Source organism: Castor canadensis, chromosome 10 (assembly GCF_047511655.1).
Source record: "Castor canadensis chromosome 10, mCasCan1.hap1v2, whole genome shotgun sequence".
In the NCBI taxonomy this organism is placed as follows: domain Eukaryota; kingdom Metazoa; phylum Chordata; class Mammalia; order Rodentia; family Castoridae; genus Castor; species Castor canadensis.
In genome coordinates this window covers 126,620,810-126,644,245 of record NC_133395.1, presented here as the reverse complement: position 1 = coordinate 126,644,245, position 23,436 = coordinate 126,620,810, and the positions used below count along the sequence as shown (strand labels likewise).

The window sequence follows — 23,436 nt, the reverse complement described above, 5'->3', positions numbered from 1 at the left end:
CTAACATTTGTTTCACCTGTCTAGAGACATGTAGTCATCAGCATTCAGGATGTAGAGCAGCTCATCATGGATCTCCCTTGTGCGCACATAGATTTCTCTCTCTCTCTGGCAATACAGGGATTTGAACACAGGGCCTCAATGCTTGCTAGGCAGGCAATCTACCACTTTAGCCACTCTGCCAGTCCCTCTTGTGTTCTAAAGGATCTGTTTGGTATTTGTTTTACCTGAGATGTGAGCTCAAGGGTAAAGTTACAGGCAATCTTTATGATAACTCTGAATATCCCTTCTCACATACTGGTGATTGTCTTCTTCTGTTGGAAGATAATTGTGTCATGTAGCTTCCAAAGATGTTTTCTGAGAAATAGACTTCCTTTTTTTGTGTGTGTTTTTTTTTTTGGTGATACTGGGGTTTGAACTCAGGACCTCACACTTGGTAGGCCGGTGCTCTACCACTTGAGTCACTCTGTCAGCACTTTTTCATGTTGGATATTTTTGAGATAGGGTCTTGTGAACTGTTGCCTGGACTGGCTTTAAACTGTGGTCTTCCTGATCTCTGCATCCTGAGTAGTTAAAATTGCAGGCATGAGCCACCAGTGCCTGGCAACTTCTTCGTTCGTTAGAGCTGTCTTTCTGAGACACTAGATAATTTTAGAGTGTGATCTAGTCCATCATTCCCTTTGAACCTCTCAAAGTACAGGAAATCTTGTTGAATAAACCCCACTTCACTGACTGTTGAGCCAACCCAATATGTAAGTTTCTTTGTATGATAGCTTCCCAGTTTAACTGTCTTGTACATTAGCCTGACTTTTAAGATCATTTTTTTCCTTATCTCAACATTAAAGTTAACATCAATATATATATGAGCTACACGTCTCATAGGAGTGCTTTGACATACTAGAAATAAAATCTACCTAATGAACAGATCCAAAGTTACAACAGGAATTTGGAAGAATCACTTTGAAACCATATCACAATTCATAATTCCAGGTTTGCTGAGCTACAAAGCTATACTCAGCTCAACTTCAGACCTATAGAAGATGCCAAATGTGACATTGTTATTGAAAAGCCAACTTATTTCATGAAATTAGATGCAGGTGAGAAGTTAATTTGTTATTTATATATTGGTTAATGAGGATTTCTTTTTTTGGATATATATATGTATATGCATGTGTAGTAATTTTCTATGAATTTTTCCAAAGCAATATGACCAACTGGATTTAATTTCTTCCTTTTTCTCTGAAGTAGATGACAAATTTGAACTTCCTGTTATTTTACACCTTTGGTATTCTAGAAGAAACTTTCACATTTGTATAAAATGTCTCAATCAAAATCAAAAGACGAGAGACGAAGGCATATGTACACCTTTTGCAACTAAATTTACCCCATCTAATTTCTCTAACTACTGGATTTAGATTGTTTCATTATAAATTTTAAAATCAGCTGCTATGGGTATAGTGTGGGTGGGAAAGAAAAGCCCATCATCTCCCATGGCAAACTTTCTAACATTGTTTCCATGACTAAAGTGAGCTTAAAATTCTTCTGGAAGTTACCACTGCAGTATATTCTTGAAAAAAAAAATTAGAATGACTTTCCATTTATGCCAATAGGCTGTAAGTCTCGGCTTGCAAGGATAAGTTTAACTTTGTGAACTAGTTGCCCTAGAGAGGAGAAACACAGATGATAGTATATTATCTCTCTCATTATGAGGAACTGAGATTACTGTGCTATATCATATCAAAATTCATGAGAGGCTAGGCTTATAGTGAAATATAGAGAGCCCTCTGTCACGAATACTTGAGAATTAGCATAATTTATTGATCATAGTTTTAATGTGCTCTGCCTTCTGAAGTCATAATTCTTATGTTACAAAGTATTAGATTATAAAATTAGACAAGTTTAGGTTTTTGAAATAAGAGCAAGTGAAAATGCTATGTTCAAGTTTCTGACTCATTTTTTAAAAATATGGAAATGAAAAAGGGGCAAAGAAAACACTGTGATCTGCCTGTCAAATAGGTGAATATGTGTGAACTGTAAAATTTATGCAAATCTTATGCAATAAAGTATATAAAGTGGGAATAACAGGCTAATGTAGATGTGTGCCATTTCACTCCTATATTCATAATCCTACTTTTCTTCTAATTTACGCTGTCATCTCATTTTCCTTTTCTTATTAACTTTTACCTTGGAAGAGAGCATTCTACAGAAGAAGGCTCAGTAGGGGACACAGTTCTCCAAACGAATCCCATGTTTGCTTTGTCATTTATAAATCCTTGTGGTACTAAGCACTAGTGTGTGTACGCTGCATTCCTCAGCAAAGGTTGGGAACTCACTAAATGTTACCTGACAGCTAATGTGAGCTGTGTGGCTCACTTGGGGAAAAGGGGATGTGTTCTAATAGAACTTTATTTTTTCTTGTTACTTTGAAAACACATTCTTTGCCAAGATTTTTCTGGGTGAAAAAAATTAGCCCTTCCCAACATTTCTCTAAGATACCAGGCTAAAAAGAACTCAATACTTTTACTCTTATTTTTTGGCACCCAATATTATTATTCACTGTGAGAATGAAGTCAGACTATTTTATGGTTTCCGCCTTTGAGAATCACCAGTTTTCTTTTACTCAACAATTTTCTTCCATTAAAATGCATGTTTTGAATGTTACTTCTTTGCACATCATCCCAGGATGCAAAGGTTTATACATTTTTGGGTTGACTACTGGGCTGTGCATGCATACTTAAATCAAGGGGATGCATTGTTCTCTTTCTTTTTGGTGACTGTCACATGTAGTGACAGCCGCAGTCCCCCCTAGTCTTTCTGAGCTGTGTGCCAGCACTGGCATGGCACTTGAAGATGCATCTTCTTTGCATTTCTCATCACGAAGCTGGCACTTAGATGTAACTACTCCCTACTTCTAGCAGAACAGCTAAGGTTTAGGGACTTGTGAACTTTATCTAAGTGTGTTGCTCATGAGTGACTGAGCTGGAATTCAGCCCAGTTCTCCTGATCCAAAGCTTTGCTCTTTCCATCAGAACATGAAACAGTCACCTTTTAAAAATAATAGTTGGTTAGTATTTTTCCCAAGAAGAAATACATGATTTGTGATTCGATAGGGTAAAATGACACAAGAATAAATACTACCAAAGTGTTAGTAGCTTCCATTATCCCCAATACTTCTATGAACAGGGGTTGTTTGACTGATTTTTAAGAAAATTAATGATTATAAGTAATAATGATTGGTCTTCACAAACCTATGGCTTTACCCCATTTTGAGTTAAATAGACCGACACAATTTTTTTTTCTGAGAACTTGATCATTTGTTACTTACTGTATACGAGAAAATTCACTCCTGATTTCCAAATAACCAATTTAAACAGTAAAATTTTGAACTCAGTACATTTATAAATTGACTGTATAAATCATTTCAAGTTTGGAAAGAAAACCTTGGTAGAATGAAAATTATTTAATTGTGTGTTCTTCAAGGTCAATTAACGGAGATTTTTTTTCCCCAACATTAGGCGTTAACATGTATCATCACTTCTGTGATTTTCTCAATCTTTATATTACTCAGCATGTGAACAATTCCTTCAGTACAGACGTGCACGTGGTTATGTGGGACACGGTAAGTAAGCGCGTACTTTCTGTTCCAACAGTTTCTTCCTTGCTCCGTCAGTGTGCGACTCTGACCTCAGGAAACAGAATTGTCCAAGACATGCCTTTAAATGTATGCTCCCATTCACACATTCAGCCACACACGTGCAGATGGGTTTGAATGTATCTCTGTGTATGCATTGACGTGTACATTTGCACGCACGTACGCATGTGTGTTTCTTGTTCTTTCAACCTTGGAATGAAGCTGTGGCAGATTTCTTTCCTTGTTTTGATAGATAGAGTTCCTAGTGTCATTTCTGAGGATGACCCATATAATGTGCTAACAGCCAGAATGTCTGGTATGCAGTACCCGTGCTCTGAATGTTAACTCTGACAGTGATGGCAATAGTGCACTAAGGAGGTTGCTTACACTGGGAAATTGAAACAGCCACCATAGGGTCATCCAAGGTTCAACTACATGTTCTGACTCATAGGATACTCTTGGCATGCATCAATTCAGGGTGACATTGAAGAGGAATGACAGCTTGCTGGCAAGCAGGGCAGCATCAGGCATTTCATCCACTGTGCCTAGCCGCCCACACAACACAGCTCAGGTGCAAAGAGATGAGGTCTCTCTAGGGTGGGCACAGGTGTTGTGTTGGCCGAAAAGCCTCATGTTCCACAGGGGCCTCTGTCTATTGGAACAACTGCATTGGCAAAGCCCCCAGAGACCTCAGGTGAGATACCCCTATTCTAAGAGGCCTAACTCAGTTCAGCTGCAGTCCACTCATCAAGAGTCTTTTTACATCAGAAGCAACATTATCTAGAAACATAGCTCCATCCTCAATTCCAGAGAGCAGAGGTAGATCAATTCTCCTGGAGAAGAAGGGGAAGAGCGTGCTGACCCTCTCTCCACAGCCAGGAGGCCTGAGGTAGAACCGTGCGGGAGGTTGTCATGACCTCTGCTCCCTAGACTTTGGTGTGATTTAGAGTCCCGTGAGAATTCTGCACTTCTTGGCCTGCAGATGCTCTCTCTTGTTTCCTTCTGTCCATGTGTTCCAGTTTTGCTGCCACCACAGTTTCATTTCTTGGAAATGTTTCTAACAAAAGGAACAACTGTTCCTTTCTTTTTCCTTCCTTTTAAGTGCTTATAGGCCACAATCAACCTAACTACCAGAAGTCCTGAATAATCCACTCAGGGTTGTTTTGTTTTTTAATAAAGTACTCTTAATGTTATCTCATTTCATGCTCACATCCCCAGTAGTACAGGATTTTTGTTTGTTTGTGTTTGGATCAGGATTTTTATTGGTCTGTTTTACAGCCAAGAAACTGAGGCCTGAGCAGGAGTGAGTGCTCTAAGGTAACACAGTCAGGGAGGGGTGGAGCCAAGGATTCCAGCCCTGGACTTGGAAACCACAAAGTGTCATCACCTTTCTTCAAATGTAGACAGTGTTTTCAGTGCATTTAGAAGCCAGAAGAAAGAGAAACACTTAGAATTACTTTTCCTGTCTTACTTTCCTTCGTGAGTCCTAGAATTTCTAATTTTTTACATATAGTATTTTAACATTTTTCAGTTTTCTTTTTTTGACAGTACTGGGAATTGAACTCAGGACCGTATACTTGCTAGGCAAGTGATTTATCACTTGAACCACGTTCCCAGTTCTTTTGCTTTTAGTTTGTTTTTTGTATAGGGTCTTGTGCTTTTGTTGGGCCTGGCCTCTGACCATGATCCTCCAACCTCCATCTCCTGAGTAGCTGGGACCACAGATGTGCATCACCATGCTGGCCCCTGTTCTGTCACCTTTCTGTATAGTTCTCGAAAGAACCGTATGCAGTTGACAAAGTTTCCCAGACACTCTCCAGAAGTGTCCTGTTGCAAGTTTTTCCATGTCTTCCTCAAGTGGATTAAGTTAAACTGAGCCACTTGTATACTCCTCACCTTGGTGGGCCTGAAGGGGTGGAATGGGGTGCATGGCTACCATGAAAATTCCTGGTTACTCAGACTAGTGGACACATAATAACCTTTAGTGTGGTGTGGACAAGGGCATTCCCATAGCCAAGCAGGTTGGCTAGCTGCCTGTATTACCTCTGTCCTTTGCTGCTCTGACTCATCCATTGTTAACCTGTGTTCCTGGTCAAAGAGGCCTTTGCTGACCACAGAGTGAGGTTCTCGTTACTGGCAGCTCTGCCAGGTCTCAGAATTCAGATCCGCAGAGGCCTGTGGGGTGGATGGGAATAGTGCTAGCCAATGCAGTGTTGCTGTTTCTCTTTTTAGAAAATATACTGTTTGGTATTGCTTCCTTGATATCATATCATGGGCATCTTTCCAAGGCAGTACCTTTGGAGTTATCCTTTTTTGAGTGGTTTCATGGTTTTCCATTTGATGAGTATTTTGCATGTGTTCATCTCTCCCACCCCAGTCACATTTCCTTTGTTTCTTTTTACTGGAATGTAGTAAACATCCTTTCCATATGCAATCGTCCCTTGCTATCTGTGGGAGATTAGTTCCGGCACCTCCCTCACCCCCAATGGATACTAAGGTCCATTTAAAATGGTGTAGTATTGACACAGAGCCTGCGCATGTCCTGCTGTATGCTTTAAATTATCTTGGGTTGCTCATGTAACCAATATAAGGTAAGTGCTGTGGAAATAGCTGTCCTCCTGTATTGTTTAGGGAAGAATAACAACAGAACATCTGTACATGCCCAGTACAGATGCAGTTTTTATTCTGAATATTTTCTCTTCACAGTGGTTGCACAGATGCAGAACGCACATATATGGAGGGCATAACTTCACACACTCACCTTCAGATTTCCGTAGGACAGATTCCTACCAGTGGTTACATGCATGTTCAAATTCTACATCACCTTGAAGAATACCCAAATATTCTTCAATGTCAGAGTAGGAAGCCTCTCCTTCCACCATTGGCAGATAATTTGAATGTGGGGGATGAAGCTTCTAGAGGTGCTGATTATTGAATAATGCATGATTTCCCTGAGAAGGGATCAGTCAGAATCACTCTATTTTATTATTAAATTTTCCTTTCAAAGGCATCTTATTCTACGTGAAGTATTTTATCTCACGCAACAGTCTAGAATTACTTCTTTTAATTGCCTTTTTTAATTATTGGGCTGTGGGATGTTTCATTTTAGATGATGTTGAGGAAGTCCTCTATTAGAACAGCATTACGGAAATATTGAAGGAAGGAATTTTTTTTTATTACTACATCCAACAATTCTCAGTAACTTTGAAATAACTATAATATGTGCACCATAAAAATTTCAAAATCTAAAAAAGAATGCTAAAAGATTAAAAAGACTTGCATATAATGAACATAGTCTACTGTAGACTTTGGATAAAACCCTACAATATGTATGTCTTATTTCTCTTGGTTGAGTGTTTCAGTCTAAGTTACACCATTTTAAAATTAATTGATCTCCTTCCTTAGCTAGTAGAGTTCATAATTACCTTCAACTTTTCAAAAAGGAAATGTATTTTGTAAATAGACTTAGAATGAGTTCCCACTGAGAGGGAACATTAGGTGGAGTTCATGAGTATGAGGTCTGGAACCACAGACTAGGTCTGATCCTGGCCCTGTAACTCACCAACTCTCTACAATTTAGAAAAATTATTTAAATCTGTGTTCAGTTTCCTCAGCAGTAAGTAGGGACGATGATATTAGGCTTGGGGGGTGGTTTAATGAGCTAATGATATCAAGTGCTTACAATAGTAATTATAATAATATCAAAGTGCTTTAAAAAGGACCTTGAGATGTAAGAAGTGTGGAGGAAATTTATTACTATAATGTAATAATGTTCTTATTTGTATCATTACTGTCAATGGGAAAATATCACCTTTCTCATTAATCAATAGGGAGAGCGTTTCAGTTATTTTTGTGATACTGGAGTTTGAACTCTGGACTTTATGCTTGCAAGGCAGGTGTTCTACCACTTGAGCTACATCTCCAGCCTTTTTTCTTTTACTTGTTTTTCAGATAGGGTCTTGTTTTTTCCCCAGCATGCCTGAACGGTGAGATCTTCCTATTTACAACTCCCCATAGCTAGGATGACAGATGTGAACCACTATGCCTGGCTTGTTTGTTGAGATGAGGGTCTCCCTAACTTTTTGCCCCAGGTGTCCTTGAATTGCAATCCTCCCAGTCTCTCCCTTCTGAGTAGCTGGGATTACAGGTATCAGTCACATGCCTGGCCCGTATACTACACTTTTAATTTCTTGCTTTGAAGTTTCCTTCCATGTACAATCTGTTTACCCTGATGGTTTTTGCTTATTGAGCATATCAGAGTGTACAAGTGATGGTGTATGTGTGTGTTGTGTGCCTCTGTGACAGGATGTGGATGGAAATTTTACAGGACCCCTGCCCCTCCAGAATTGTAACTTCAAATATGTGAGAATGAAAAGGGTTAGGGTGGAAAAACAAACACTAGTAACACACTGAGGGTAGAACTGATTTTTTTGGGTGGTATTTCATGAAATTAGACATCTGCGTAGCTCCAACATGAAAATCCCTTTGTCTTATCTGTTTTTTTATGAGCTTATTTAAGTTAACACTAACAGGTACATTCATTGCATCTTTGAAAACCTATGTTGTGTCCCCAACTTACTTTGTTTGTACCTTCAGAGCTCTTACGGATATGGTGACCTGTTCTCTGACACGTGGAAAGCATTTACTGATTATGATGTTACACATCTGAAAACCTACGATTCCAAAAGGGTATGGGAAACGTGACTGAAATGTCCATAAATAATTTTCCAATGCCGATGACTCACTCCTAAAACAAGTATTTAATTTGAGTTCTGATTATCTAGTACCATTGATCTCTGACTTCTTGGTTTCTTTTGTTATAACTAGAATTGGTTTTAGCCAGATAGCTTTTAAAACCTTCCTTCTATAACTTTTCCAAAAATAGGAATTTTATTCTCTTTTGAAATAGTATGTTATTCAGACTGTCTTTATGCAAAATAGAGATTAATTTTTCCCCCAAAATTACAAGCACAATGTTGGTGCACAGGGTACAAATTATATTGTCTCATTTTTGAAAATATCTTCCTTCTTAGGTGTGTTTTAAAGAAGCTGTGTTTTCATTACTGCCCCGTATGAGGTATGGGCTGTTCTATAACACTCCTCTGGTAAGCATTTTTAGCTACTATTTGTGTACATTACCCAAGAGCATCTGAAGTTGCAGTGCAGAAGTTTTCATTGTGATATTAACAGGTGCTCTTATTTCAGATATCTGGCTGTCAAAACACAGGCTTGTTCAGGGCCTTCTCCCAGCATGTACTGCACAGACTGAACGTCACACAGGAGGGACCCAAGGTAATAGACACGTGGGTTCTGAAGCAGGCCTGATTTTTTTCCATCCCTAACAAAAATCATTATTATCTGTGCAGAAGAAGAAATAACCAGCAGACAGGGCTTTTGTGTTAATATTTTCTGACCTGGAGTCATCTGAATTCAGCTGTCAACAATCACTAAAAATAAGCTAAAGGATGTTAAAGGAATGTGCTCATTTTTTCCTTTTTCTTTCTCATTTCTTTGGTCTTATCCCCCTACCTGTTCCCAAATCCGCCATTATCCCACACAATCCCTGCCACAGAAAATCTACCCATCACCCAACAACCAAACAGCAGTGTAATGACAGGTTTTGTCTTCTATGGTTAAGGTGGATACATTTATTTCTATTTTTTTTAAACTTTTTTTTATTATTCATATGTGCATACAATGCTTGGGTCATTTCTCCCTATTTCTATTTTTTATCAACCCATATTAATGGCAGGTATTTCTGGAGTACAGTGTGGTATTTTAATACATGATTCAAGGTGTAATGATCAAAGCAGGGCATTTTGCACATGTATCACCTCAGACATTTATCATGTCTTTCTGTTGGGAGCATTCAAAATCCTTTCTTCTAGTTATTTGGAAATATATAATAAATTACTGTTCAAGTAGCCAGAACTTAAAATCCTATTTAACTATATTTTGTAGCTATTAAGCCAACCCTTCTCTATCCACCCCTCCCACTACAATTTCCAGCCTCTCATATTCACTGTTTACTTTCTGCTCCTCTAAGATCAACTTTTTCAATTTCCACAGAGAACTGTGGCATTTGTCTTTCTGTGTTCACTTATTTTGCTTAACATAACGTCCTCTACATCTGTCCATGCAGCCACAAATGACAGTATTTTTTTCTTTTTATAACCAAGTCATGTTCCATTGTGCATATTTATCACATTTTCTTTTGAAGTGGATACATTTTTATTCCCTGAAAGAATGGTGAGGCAATCAGGCTAAAAGTTTACCATTTCCTAAGTGTATGCATATGGAGTTTCATGTCTTTGTAAAGACCCCATTTTAGGTTCAGATGTTCACTGAATGTCAGTCCAGCACCTATACCATTATTTTGCCTTTTCATTTTGATTACAGGATGGAAAAATTCGAGTCACCATTCTTGCCCGAAGCACAGAATACCGGAAAATACTAAATCAAAATGAGGTTAGTTTTTTGGTGTGTGATTTTAATATCATCAGAATGAATTTGCCTTGCCACAGCTAATATGCTAGGGTTTTTCACATCACATTAAAAACTTTGATTTGAAACTATTAGTTTTTAGAAAAGGTTATGGCCAGTGCCTAGTTCAATCATTGGATTTGAATATTTAGTGGAAATCACCAAACCACTGTTGCCCAAACCAGTTTTGCTTTATTGTAAATGTGCATCTACACCAAGTCAAGAGTGGAAACAGATGACAAAGTGAGTCCTGCCTTTTTGCCCTCCAGGCAAATTAGCAACAACTTTTCAGAGTGGCTTTGGGAAGAAGACTGATGGCAAGTGGCACCACTATGGATCTGGCAGCAGACAAACTTAGCACAGTTTCCATCCACTTACCTGACTGTGTATCTCAGAAATTGCCCACCCCCCACTGATGCATCCTAACTCATTTTCAATAGCACCAGTTCAGAACTTGTATTTAACTTCAAAGAGATTACCATGCAAGGCCTGTAGAATTATAATACCATGGCCTGAAGATAGCTTCACAATAGCAAAAATATATTCCACACAAATGTATTGAAGACTGGGTATAGTGCGGTATATCTGTAATCTCAGCTGCTCAGAAGGAAGAGGTAGGAGAATTGAGGTTAGGGGCCACCCAGGCAAACTTAGCACAGAACAAGTGGTAGAGCATTTGTCTAGCAACTGCAAGGCCTTGAATTCATACCCCCAGCACTGGAAAAAAATAAAGTGTATTGAGGGGCTGGGGATGTAACTCAGTGGTAGGCCCTAGATTCAATCCCTAGCACCAAAAGAAAAATTAAAAAGTATATTGAACCCCTGCTACATGCCAGGTGGTGTTGTGAGTTCTGGACATCAAGTAGAGGAAAGACAGGGAAGGTCCCTGCTTCATGAGGATAGACCTTATGCTGTGGGTGAGAGAAACACAAGAAAGAAGTGTACAAGTCAATAAGTAACACGATTTTAGGCACCTTTAAGCAAAATAAAGAAAATAAAGCAGGGCAGTGTGCTAGAGATGCTGTTGGAAGGGGGAGTCAGTCAGGAGAGCATCTGGAGAGAGGCCACCAGCACTGGTGGCACTGGAACCTAATGGAGACAATTCTCGCCAGGTAAAGAGCGCCCAGGGCAGACACAGATGCTCCTGTGGACCGAGACCCAGTCACTCCAGAAGTGGAGCAATCACTAATATGACTGCAGTAGCTCCAGAGAGGTGGGCATGATGTCAGAAGAGTTCAGAGAAGCCGGCCCTGCTGTAGGTGGTCACATATCCCATTAGCCCCAGACCAAGCTGAGAAGATGGATTTACTTCAGTGTGAGGGGAAGCTACTGAGAACTTTTAAGGAGGATTGAGTGGGCAGAATAATGTCCCCTTCTTCCTCTGCAATATGCCCCCATTAATCCCTGGAGCCCATGAATAGGCTAGGTTACCTGGCAAGGGAAAATTATAGTTGCAGATGGAATTAGGGTCACGAGTCAGCCAGCCTTACAATAGGGATATCATCCTGGATTATCCATGTGGGCCCAGTGGAAGCCCAAATGGACCTTAAACTTCAGTATCTGAGAACCTTTGCCTATGCCTGAACAGCTCTTTTCTTAGCTGTCTTCTCATTGGCCAGATCGAATTTCCTTAGAAGTGGGAAAGGGAGGGAGGAAAATGAGTGGGGGAGAGAGATATGAGGAGGGAGACAGGGCTAGAGAATACAACACTGATGACTTTGAAGGCCATGGAAGAGAATGTGAAAAACTTGTAAAAGTTGGAAAAGGTGAAGAAATGGATTCCCCCCTAGAGCCTCTAGAAGTAACAGTCCTGCTGATATTGATGTTGTTTCAGTAACTCCCATGTTGGACTTTGACCCTATAGAACTGTAAGAGGCTAAGTTGTGCTGGTTTAACCTGCTGAGTTTAGTTATTTGTTACAGCAGCGAGTAGAAAATAGATACAGAGAGAGAGAGAGAGAGAGAGAGAGATGAACTGATTGGTTATTCATTTTAAAATCACTCACTGCAAGATTAGAATAGGGAGATTGATAAGGAGCTGTTGCTGTGGCCCAGGGGAGGGAGTTTGGATGTAGGTGATGACAGTGGAGATGACAAATGGATACAAGATATATTTTGGAGATACTTCCTGTGATACTTTCAGAACGTTCAGTATTGCATTATGTAAGGCAAAGGTAATAAAAATCAAGTGTGCTTCCAGGCTTTTAGCTTGAACAGTTAAGTTGAATTGAAATGGGAACAACTTAGTAAAAGGCAAGTGGGGGCAGGGTTGGATGGGTGAAGTATTTCACATGGATTTATTTAGATGTCTAACAGGCTGATCAAAATTATGCAGTTAGCATCTCTTTCAGAGGCCCATATGGATTATGGAGGATATGAACATGTGGCATAATGAGTGGTCAAGTGTAAGTTACGGCGAAGTTATGGCGATGGAAGAAATGAGCAGTGTGAATGAGCGTGTGTATGTGTTTGAAAGACCTAGAATTCAAAGCACAATTGCCCCTGGTATCCATGGATATTAGTTTCAGAACCTTTACAGATACCAAAATCTGCAGGTGCTCAAGTTCTTTCTAGAAAATGGTGTAATATTGGCCTATAACCTATGCACCACTCCTCCATGTACTTTAAATCATTTCTAGGTTACTTGTAATACTTAACACAATGTTAATGCTATGAAAATAGTGCTTACTTTATTGTTTAGGAAATAATGACAAGAAAAAAGTCTGTACTTGTTCAGTAAGACACAATTTTTGAAACAAAATTCGATCTGCAGTTGGTTGACTCCATGGATGTGGAGCCTGTGGATAAGGAGGGTTGACAGGTTGACAGCATATCAAATAATACATTACTGGGCTGGATAGATGGGAGGCCTCAATAGCCAACAGATCGACCATATGTATTGGTGTAGGTAGCACACATTGGATGCTAATCATGTGCAAGCATGCCACTATGTGTTTGCCATGCATTATGTCCCCCAGTCCACTTAGCAACCAGTAAGGTTAGTACTGTATTATTATCCTTTCTTGCAGTCAAGGACATGCAAGCTCAGAGGTTAGAGCACATGCCCAAGGTTGCCTAGCTAGAGAGGAGAGGACTAGGAGTATGATCAAGGCAGTCTGGGTCTCAAACTGCTTTTGTCACCAGTGTTCCTCTAATAGTGAATAGATCTGACAGGAGGTGGGATCTCCCTCTGAGCCCAGGCCATCCAAAAGGGACAGGCTAGGGAGCAGCAGTGAGCCACTGGTGCTGGGATCTGTCCAGATTGTCCAAGAGGTGTTGCCCAAGGTGAGATTGATCACTCAGTCAGTAACCAATGGCAAGCCCAAGAGGACCCAATAGGCTGCCTTCTCCAGAGGACTGGACATCACTTGAAGGGGTAGCACTGGGTACTTTTTTTTTTTAAATTTATAAACCATAGAAATTTATTTCTCACATTCTTGGAAACTAGAAAGTCCAAGATAAATGTGCTAGAATGTCACTATCTTTTTTATTATTAGGATATATTTGTTGTACAAATATTGTGACAATTCCAAATAGGCTTATATTGTACATTGGTTAGATTGGCCCCACCATCTCTCCCCCTCAACCCCTTCCTGCCTCACTTAAAGCAATTATAAGAGATTTCATTGTTCTATTTCATACAAATATGTGAAGTCCACCAACCATATTCCCTCACCTTAATCTCCTTCGTTCACCCTCCCTACTCCTACAAGTACTGTGCCTATTTTACAGTCCTTTCTTTTGTTATTAATTTCTAAGTCAGTGTTCCCTGCTGTGAGTATACTTTTCTTTGGTCCGTTCAACCCCTTCCTTGCTCTCCCTTACCCCCTCCCCTCCCACCCTGGGCACTTTTTCCCACAGAGAAAAAGACTCAGATGCTTAAATGATGGTTAGTGCAATCCTGCCCCATGGCAAGGTCCATCATATTGGAAGGCATGTGACTAGAAATTATGAAATAGGGCACACTTGCTGTGGGACTCTAAGAGACATACAATTGATTGCTTTTATGTGGGCTCACATCATTAAAAGACCAAGACTTACTCCATCTAATTCTCTCCTGGAAAAACAGCATCCTACTCTTCCAGCCTCACTCCTTCAACTCTTGCCTATGAGCGGGCTATTCATGGAAGTCCAATAGCTATCTGAAGAGAGAAACTTCCATTTTATGGCCGTGTGTGTGTGCGTGTGTGTGCGTGTGTGTGTGTGTGTGTGTAATGGGGGCAGGGATCAGATTTTGCTCACTACCTCTTGCTTTCTGTAACACAAAAGTTAGTTTTGGCTATGCATCTGCTAGTTGGGAAATCCTGGGAAAGCTATTTAACTTCTTGATGCCTTCATGTTCTCATTTATAAAATGAGCATCATAATAGTCATAATACTTACATAGTATGATTCTTATGAGGATTAAGTGAACTAAATCTAAAGCATTTAGAAATGCCTGCAAAATTTAAATGTAAAACCAGTACTCTGCCCCGCCCCCCTTTTGTGGTGCTGGGAATGGAACCCAGAGCCTTGTGCATGTTAGGCAAGCGCTCTACTGCCGAACCATGCCCTCCAGTCCTCACCAGTACTTTTTGTAACCACTGATGTTGCAGAGTAGTTTGTGCCACAAAGCCACAGGTGGTGATCCACAGTGTTGGGTTAACCATGGCTATTTGTGAGGGACATAGAGAACCATGGCTATATTTTTGATAATACATTAACGATGTTTGTTATCTTCTGTTTTGCTAGAAGAATAATCGTTTTTCTTTGTAGAAATATGGAAAATGTTTTTCTACCAAGATTTCAGTGTTTTCAGAGGCTGGGGCTCAAAGTGCTAGTGGTTTGTCTGAAATGAGATAATGGATGGGAAGAAAAGTCTCACCGTAACGTGTGGAAGATGGTAGATACTCGGTGAACAGATGTTGAAAGTTTCAGGAAACACTAGAAATAGTGGTGAACGCCAGCACTTAGTGTTCTGTGCTGAGCACCGTGAGCCCATCGTGGCCTTTCATTCTCCTAGCACCCAGTGCGCTGCAGTGTTAGGGAGGAAGAGGAATGCATTCACTACTTCATGTGTCATGTGTGGAAACAGGATTTGAACTTAAGGAAGACCCTGATGCACAGACCCAAAGGACAATTGATCCCTGGAAAATCAGAAGTTTTCAGATCCATAAAGGAAAGCAAAACAGCACAGAATGAAGGAAAAGTAATTGTAAATAATTCTCTTTTTCCAGCTTGTAAATGCACTGAAAACAGTATCTATGTTTGAAGTCCAGATTGTTGATTACAAGTACAGGTGAGTAATAGTTATACTTCAGCAGAGCTGTCCACTTTCACTTGAATGAATTCCTGGTGGGTAGCAAGCATTTCCCCAGTGGAAGCTGTTGGCATTTGTAGGCCTGAAAGGGGGAGCTGGTTACCATCAGGGGATGATGTGGGCAACAGCCCCACGGGACAGTCACTGTTCAGATTTCTGGGGCCTGAGGTTGTAACACCATCCTATTACTCAGGAGAAATGACAAATCTGGTCTTTGATTTGAAATTTCTGAATTTTTTAAGGTTGACAGTTTGTTTTGAATTAAAAATATATATATGAAATTATTTCAATTTTGAAGTTCTTTGTAAAAAACATCAAGTGGTTGGATATTTTCAAGTGCAGAGACAAACATGTAAGTAATTTTTAATTAAACCAACTGTATAAAGTCACTAATCATAAAATAACCACCAGTAAAATGATTTAACTGATAGTACATGTAATTTGACTATAAGATCAGGCAATTATGTAAAAATAAGAAGTGTATATACATATAGTTTTGTAGGTATAATTGCATATGTGATGTTAATAAACTAGAGATGTTGTTGCTTGAACTCATAGCCAAAAAAAAACCCAACATATATTTATTGGCCTAATTTACCCTCCTGGCTACCAGGTTTCAACCTCTGACCTAAAATTATTTCTATGAGAATAGTTTGAGGGTCATAGAATGATGTGAATTTTTTTTAATTTATAAAATATTTACATCTCTTTTAAAATTCTGATTTAATAAAAAAGACTTAGAATATGGCTATCACCCAAAACACCAAAAATCGTATGTTCTCCCTCATATGTGGACATTAGATCAAGGGCAAACACAACAATGGGATTGGACTTTGATCACATGATAAAAGCGAGAGCACACAAGGGAGATATGAGGATAGGTAAGACACCCAAAAAACTAGATAGCATTTGTTGCCCTCAATGCAGAGAAACTAATGCAGATACTTTAAAGCAACAGAGGCCAATAGGAGAAGGGGACCAGGAACCAGAGAAAAGGTTAGATCAAGAAGAATTAACCTAGAAGGTAACACACATGCACAGGAAATTAATGTGAGTCAACTCACTGTATAGCTATCCTTATCTCAACTAGCAAAAACCCTTGTTCCTTCCTATTATTGCTTATGCTCTCTCTTCAACAAAACTAGAGATAAGGGCAAAATAGTGTCTGCCTGGTAGTGAGGGGGTGGGGGGAGAAAGAGAGGGCAGGGGTAAGGGGGGGGGAAGGGGGGGAGAAATGACCCAAACATTGTATGCACATATGAATAAAAAAAAAGAACATGGCTATCATTTGCTGTCTAGGTTATTCCTGTAGGCTGAAGAACAATAATGATGTAACAGCAATAGATGCTCCTGGCTGGAAAAATTTAGCAACATAGAAAAGATCAAAAGGAAGAGTGCAAACTTTTGTCTCCACCCATCACCCACCCACAATCACAATCCTGTTTTCCAAATTACTGACTATGAATAGTTTTTTTTTCTATGTTAAAATAAAAATATATGTTTCCCAGCATATGGGAATCTAAGACAGACACACTTCCTGCAGAGGGTGTGAGTATGAGGACTGTGGCCTCATTCATCACCCGTTAGTTCCTTTGTACAATGGCTCTTTATGGGGACTTTTTCATGGGGTGGCACCAGGCTTAGCAGCTGAAATCCAGTCATGGAGGTTGGTGGGGCCCTTGTCTGGAGGACTTCAATGCCCTGTATTGAGACTTACTATTAAGCTTTGCTAGCTTGCTCTGGTGCTTTCAATGGTCCTCTGAGATGGCAAAGCTTTTCCTGTTTTACAAATGACATTGTGCTCTTATGACTTCTCTCCTTGCCACATGAAGACATATATGTGCCAAGATGGAGACCTGGTATTAGTCTGAAAGAACTGGGAGACCTTAAAAGCCTGGGTTTAAAGAACATATACTAGGAGTTTCTCAGATGAAGCAAGAAGGACAATAAATTCATGACTTGCCAATCTGAGGCAAACGTTAGTAACAAATTAACACAGGGCTCATGAGGGCTAATCCACAGCCATTCCCAAGCTGGAAATCCTGGGGTATGTTCACCTGTGCAAGTGGCTGTCCTTTCCTTAGCACCAGTTGACACTCCTAGAGAAACTGAGGGACAGGTTCCTGTCTTTCTTTTCCCATGGTTTTTGTGTTTTTCTGTTAACCAACTTAAGAAGGAATTTGCTTTTCCTTCATAGATCCAAAATAATCTTGGTTATTTATTTTTCTTTATTTTGGGTAAATTAGGACTGGGAGATTTCATTCTATTGTGTTTATTCAGAGTTGCCCCCATTCCAGCATTCCTTGCTGATTTTTGGTTGAGAATTTGTACATCTGTGTTTGGGATTTAAGGAACACTTGTGCAGTCCTAGTGTGCATAAAATTGTGGCTTAGCTTGCTGCCAAGGCAGGGGAATGCCCTGGTGGTGTCTGAGATCACTTTAAATGTACTCAGATGACATTCACTAACTCATACTACACAAGCAGCAATTTATTTTCATTTAATGAAAGTACTTTTATTACCTTAAGGAAATAATTTTCAGTTTGGTGCTGGTATGTCATAACATCTCTTTAACACTTGTTAATTTCCCTTTTTCATGAAGACAGAGCGAGCAGGTATTAAGCTAAGGGCTTTGTCTTGCAATAGTATTTACCTAGATTTGGATGATAATTTTGCATTTTTATTGATGTCATGTGTTACTGGGTTTCCATTTAAGATAGATATTAAAGTTACCTTTAAAAATAAATATACTTAAGTATAAAAAGAGAAGTCAGTTTACTTAGAAAAATGCTAAATTATTAAGAAATTAAGTTATTGATTATGAGAGTATACTTGAAATTGAAAGAAAACATAGCTGTGGAATGTGATTTGAATCCGGACATACACTGATACAAATATTGTTACTGTGAATCATGGTTTCTTCTTCTTCCTCACCTGCCTTGTATTGCTCTATGTTACAGAGAACTGGGGTTTTTAGATCAGCTAAGGATCACACACAACACGGACGTATTTATTGGAATGCACGGAGCTGGTCTCACCCATCTACTTTTCCTTCCAGACTGGGCTGCTGTATTTGAACTGTGAGTATTTAGAAACAGGCAGCTTTAGTTAGGCTAAGTCTTATACAGGCTTAGACTTCCATTCTGAGCATCATAAAAACTTAACATTTAATTATGGCAGTTTTCAAGCCATTTTGGCCAATGGTGTCTGGAATGAGTCCGGTGGAAAAATTGAAAGAAAGCACAGGGGGCCGAGGCAGTTGCATTTTATGTGGCTTTATTCCAAGCAACAACACAGCAGACTGCAGGAGGGAAGAAGTCCTTGCCTCTTAAAACCCCAAAAGCTAATTAGACAGCAGCCTGGGCTCATAAACACATATACTGTTACCTAAGTGTACTTTGGCATCCAGCTGGGGCCTGATGGCCCAAGGTTAGGTTCTCTCAAGGTTGCATTCCTAAGACAGCATTCCCATGGTTACAGCATTTTCATGGTTGCCCTTTCAAGGCTGTGCTGTTCCCAAGACAGCATTCCCAGAGCTGTGTGCCCCTCCCTCCAAGGTTGTACTTGTGGGACTGAGAACATGGTCTCCACAGTGGTCAAGTTACGTAAGAAAGATAAACAACCTAAAGCTAAGAGGGCTGCAGCCCACCAAAGCACTTAGTGAGCAAACGCCCCCTTGCTGCCTCTGCACGGTCACAGCATGATTAGGAAGATGCAAATCTGGGGTTTCCTGAGTTTATTCCCATTTGCCTCCCACACTGTGAGCACCTCTCTCCTCCACTCAATGGTAGGTTATGATCTTCCCTCTCTTATTAGCTCTACTCTTGAAATCATGCCCTATCTTTGGTTCTTGACACACTGTAGCAATTCTTGTTATTTAATTTTTCCCCTTCATATCTGAATATCTTCCTTCCTTCCTCTCTCCCTCCCTCCCTTCCTTCCTTCCTTTTGGTAGTGCTAGAGTTTGAATTTGTCCTCAGGTTTGCTTGATGTCAGTGCTCTACCACTTGAGCCATGCCCAGCCCTTTTTTGCTTTAGTTACTTTTCAGATAGAGTCTTATATTTTTGCTTGGGCTGTCCTTGAACTTTTGGTTCTCTTACCTCTGCCTCCCAAATAGTTGGGATTTATAGGCATGCCCTATCATACCCATCTTGTTTTTTGAAGTAGGCCCCAGTTAACTTTTTTTTGCCCAAGCTGGTCTTGAACTGTGATACTCCTATCACCAGCTTTCAAGTGTCTGGGATTACAGCTTGTGCCACCATACCTAACCCTAGTTTCTAAATAGGAAACTGTTTAAGAAAAAAGTTGTCATAAACTACCAATGCTCTGCAAAACATTTTAAAACTGTGTGTTAGCAATATAGTCAAATAATTGTGCATTTTGTCTTAATGCATTTCTCCCAGAGAAAGGAAGGGATGGATGGAGGAAGAGAGGAGAATGTAACTAAGACATTGTAGTTCTATAGACCTAGAATAGTGTTTGCTTCTCTTACTAACTAATGTATAACCTTGGATGTGTTACCTCCCTAATCCACTTCTGTATGTGCAAAGGCATAATATTTTACAAGGTATTATCAAGTTAATAGGACCTACTAAACAAGGAGAGGCCCCTACTCCATTCCTTAGTCTAGTTGGGTTTTTTTTTTTAAAGTTAAGATCCTGAAAATGTTATTTATATTTAAAAAATTTTTGCACCACTGGGATTGGAACTCAGGGTCTTACGCGTACCAGACAAGTGCTTGACCACTGATCTATATCTCCAGTCCTGAGAATGTTTTTTAAATGATCTTTATTGGTCTTATTTATAAAATCTTTTACAAGAACATTTTAGGAGATGCATTTTTTCTATTAGAGAATGGCTGAGCAAAACACTGTACAGAAGCCTCATGCTATGACAACCTTGGATTCCTAGATATAATTGTGAAGATGAACGCTGCTACTTGGACCTCGCCAGGCTGAGAGGTGTCCACTACGTCACTTGGCGAAGGCAGAGCAAAGTCTTTCCTCAAGATAAGGTGAAGTTCCGTCACAAAACTTACCTTGTTATTTTTACATGGCTTAAAGTTTTACTTTAAGCCATCATTACTGAGCTTCAAAGATTGTTCTTCTCTGAAAATAGTGAGCTGTTGTATTTTGTATTCGTAAATTGAAGAAAATTTTAATATCGTTAAAACAGCTTCAGGAAATTTGGGCATGGGAAGATCTAATAGAGTTCGTATAGCAGGAATCAGCTAACAGCAGCCCTGTGGGACAACTCTGGCCTCCTCACTGTTTTTGTAAATAAAGTTTTTTTGGAATCAGTCACACTTGTCTGTTTAAGTATTGCCCATGGCTGCTTGTGCATTTAATGGCAGAACTAAGGAACTGTGACCAAGAACATATGGTCGGAGAACTGAAAGTACTATCTATTTTTTTTTTTTTTTGGTGGCACTGGGGTCTCAACTCAGGGCCTCCTACCTGCTAGGCAGGTGCTCTTACTGCTTGAGCTACTCTTCCAGCTCTGGCGTTCTCTAGAAAGTTTGCTGACCTCTGTTGTACAGCCTAAATTAAAGTAGTTGCTTTTGCCAAAGTAAAATGATTTCCTTCCTATAAAGAAATCCACGTTCTCAGTGACTTGGAGATTTGTGTTCTGGTTTGTTCTGCAGGGCCACCATCCAACTCTGGGGGAGCACCCGAAGTTTACCAACTACTCTTTTGATGTAGAAGAATTCATGTCCCTTGTCCTTCAGGCCGCAGACCACGTACTGCAACATCCAAAGTGGCCATTTAAGAAGAAACGCGATGAGCTGTAAACACAGAGTCTGTTTACAAGAAAAAAGCATTTCAACACTCTGACTCCTAGACTCACAGTTAAAATAGTGAAACAACCTGCTATTTGCCAATCCGAAATGAGAAGTGACTTCCCTCCCTCCCTCCCTCCCTGCCTCCCTCCCTCCCTCCCTTCCTTCCTTCCTTCCTTCCTTCCTTCCTTTTCTCTTGAGACAAGGTCTTGATATATTGCCCAGGCTGACCTTGAACTTGAAATCTTTCTGCCTCAGCCTGCTCCTTTCCAGGATAACAGGCCTATGCCTCCATGCCCAGTTCCAAAAGGACTTTTTCTATACCAAAACATACTTTCACAATATTTTGTGTTTTACTGTCTTTAAGTGTTTCGTTTGATTATTGCATCATTGCTATTTATCAGTATCAATACTATTTTTGCACTGAAAAATTTACTTTTTATAGTTCACAGCTGAGCAGGGGCTCATGCAAATTAAGTTTATTGTTAAAGAGACCAAAGTTTTCAACTTTCTCCACTTAAGAATTTGTAAATGTTTTTGTAAAATGTCATGTGATTATAATTCCAGTGTGTTCTAACTCGTTTATGATATACTTGGGTAAATTCAGAATTGCTCTTTTATTTGCCTTAATCTGTTTATAACACTGGTTAATGTAGCAAAGAAAAACATGCATAAGACACACACACAGAGTACTTGTGATTCTCAGAACCAAATCATAGGACCGTATTGTAGATCAGTGTTTAATGAGTTCCAGGTTATATGCATTAAGAACCTGAATAAATCATGCCACCCTATTAATTTATAGTCACAGATTTCATATTCAAATCACGTTTTCTCAAAATGTAGCAACTGCATTTGATAAAAACCAATCAGTACATTCCATAGTAGTACTGTTTTATGTACCTGTAGCTGGTTTCTATTGAGTCCTCCTAATTGACGAAAGCATTTATGTTGAATTTATGTATTAAATAGTGGTTTCCATTATGCAAGTATTTGTAACTGCATATAGCGTGTGTGTATCTACCTCTGTTAGCATGAAACTATCCCAGTCTTTGATTTTACAACTGTAAAGCAGTCACATGAAAAGTATTTTCCCTATGAAAAAGGAAGACCATTTAAAAAAAAGTAGACATGTGAATTAACCAATCAGAATGAAAAGACACAAGAAAGTGCCATTGATTGAAAAGAGCACCTGAAGCTGGGTGCCAGTGGCTCACACCTGTAATCCTTGCTACTTGGGAAGCTGAGTTTGGGAGGATTGAGGTTCAAGACCAGCCCAGGCAAAGAGTTCACAAGACCCCATCTCCAAAATAACCACAGCAAAATGGACTGGAGGTATGGCTCAAGCAGTAGAGTGCCTGCTTTGCAAGTGCAAAGCTGTAAGTTCAAACTCCAGTTCCAACAAAAAACAAACAAAAGCAACTGAAATGCAGAAGAGCAGCTTTGAATGGAATTCACTTTTTATGGTTTGTGATATTTAAATTTAACTGTCAGAAACCATGGGTTTATTTTACTGCAAAATATGAAGTTTACATTTTTTAAACAGTTAAGTCATCTAATTTAGAGGCTAGTTGTATTTAAAAAAAATTAAAGAATGTGCAACAGAGAAGTGATCCACAAAACAAAATATTTATATTTGGACCTTTAGAGAAGTTTGCTGACTCTTGCTTTAAGGGATTATGACTAGATCTCTAGAGTTTAGTAATATTTATTAAAATATCTCTAAAGAAAATAGTGAGTCACTCTAGCAAAGATTTCTGTTTGGATCATAAAATTGTGTAAAAAGAATTATAACATTAAGAAATTTTAAATGACAGGTATTGCTACTATTCTTTGTGCAGGATATTAAGTAACCATGGGAAAATATTTCACAGGAAAGGAATTGTGAGTCAGGGAGGTATAAACATCTGAGAAAAATATCTGGAGAGAAAGTTTCAATATTTAGCTCCTTACCTCATTTTAATAAGCTCATGGGAATGCTATCCCATAGACCAGTAAGAATTTCAGACATTGAGACAATTTCATAGTGATACTATATTTGAATGTTTTACATGTAAAGAAAATGCGTTATATATAAATGAGGAAGTACATTTAACACTTTATGGAATTAACTTTTACCAGACTTTTTTGTGGGAGCAACAGAATGTCTTCAAATTGTTATAAAATGTAAATATTGCTGTTTTTATTAAGTCTTAAGAGGAACCCATTTCACTGTACATTTTTGGTATGGCTTTGGAATAAATCTATAT

The 23,436-nt window shown here is 39.3% G+C and overlaps 1 protein-coding gene across 10 annotated transcripts in view; it reads left to right on the top strand.

Annotated features, from left to right (window-relative positions):
* Eogt (EGF domain specific O-linked N-acetylglucosamine transferase) overlaps positions 1 to 21,337 on the top strand; it is a 32,745-nt gene extending 11,408 nt beyond the window's left edge. For all 10 annotated transcript variants that reach the window (XM_074044197.1, XM_074044194.1, XM_020171327.2 and 7 more), the window contains 10 exons: positions 988 to 1,094; positions 3,513 to 3,616; positions 8,225 to 8,317; positions 8,662 to 8,733; positions 8,834 to 8,920; positions 10,028 to 10,096; positions 15,326 to 15,387; positions 18,368 to 18,487; positions 20,320 to 20,422; positions 21,053 to 21,337. In XM_074044197.1, coding sequence (XP_073900298.1) covers positions 988 to 1,094; positions 3,513 to 3,616; positions 8,225 to 8,317; positions 8,662 to 8,733; positions 8,834 to 8,920; positions 10,028 to 10,096; positions 15,326 to 15,387; positions 18,368 to 18,487; positions 20,320 to 20,422; positions 21,053 to 21,199 — 964 coding nt within the window. In that variant the 3' untranslated portion in view covers positions 21,200 to 21,337. The remainder of the gene's footprint in view (positions 1 to 987; positions 1,095 to 3,512; positions 3,617 to 8,224; positions 8,318 to 8,661; positions 8,734 to 8,833; positions 8,921 to 10,027; positions 10,097 to 15,325; positions 15,388 to 18,367; positions 18,488 to 20,319; positions 20,423 to 21,052) is intronic.
* Positions 21,338 to 23,436: the final 2,099 nt, after the last annotated feature.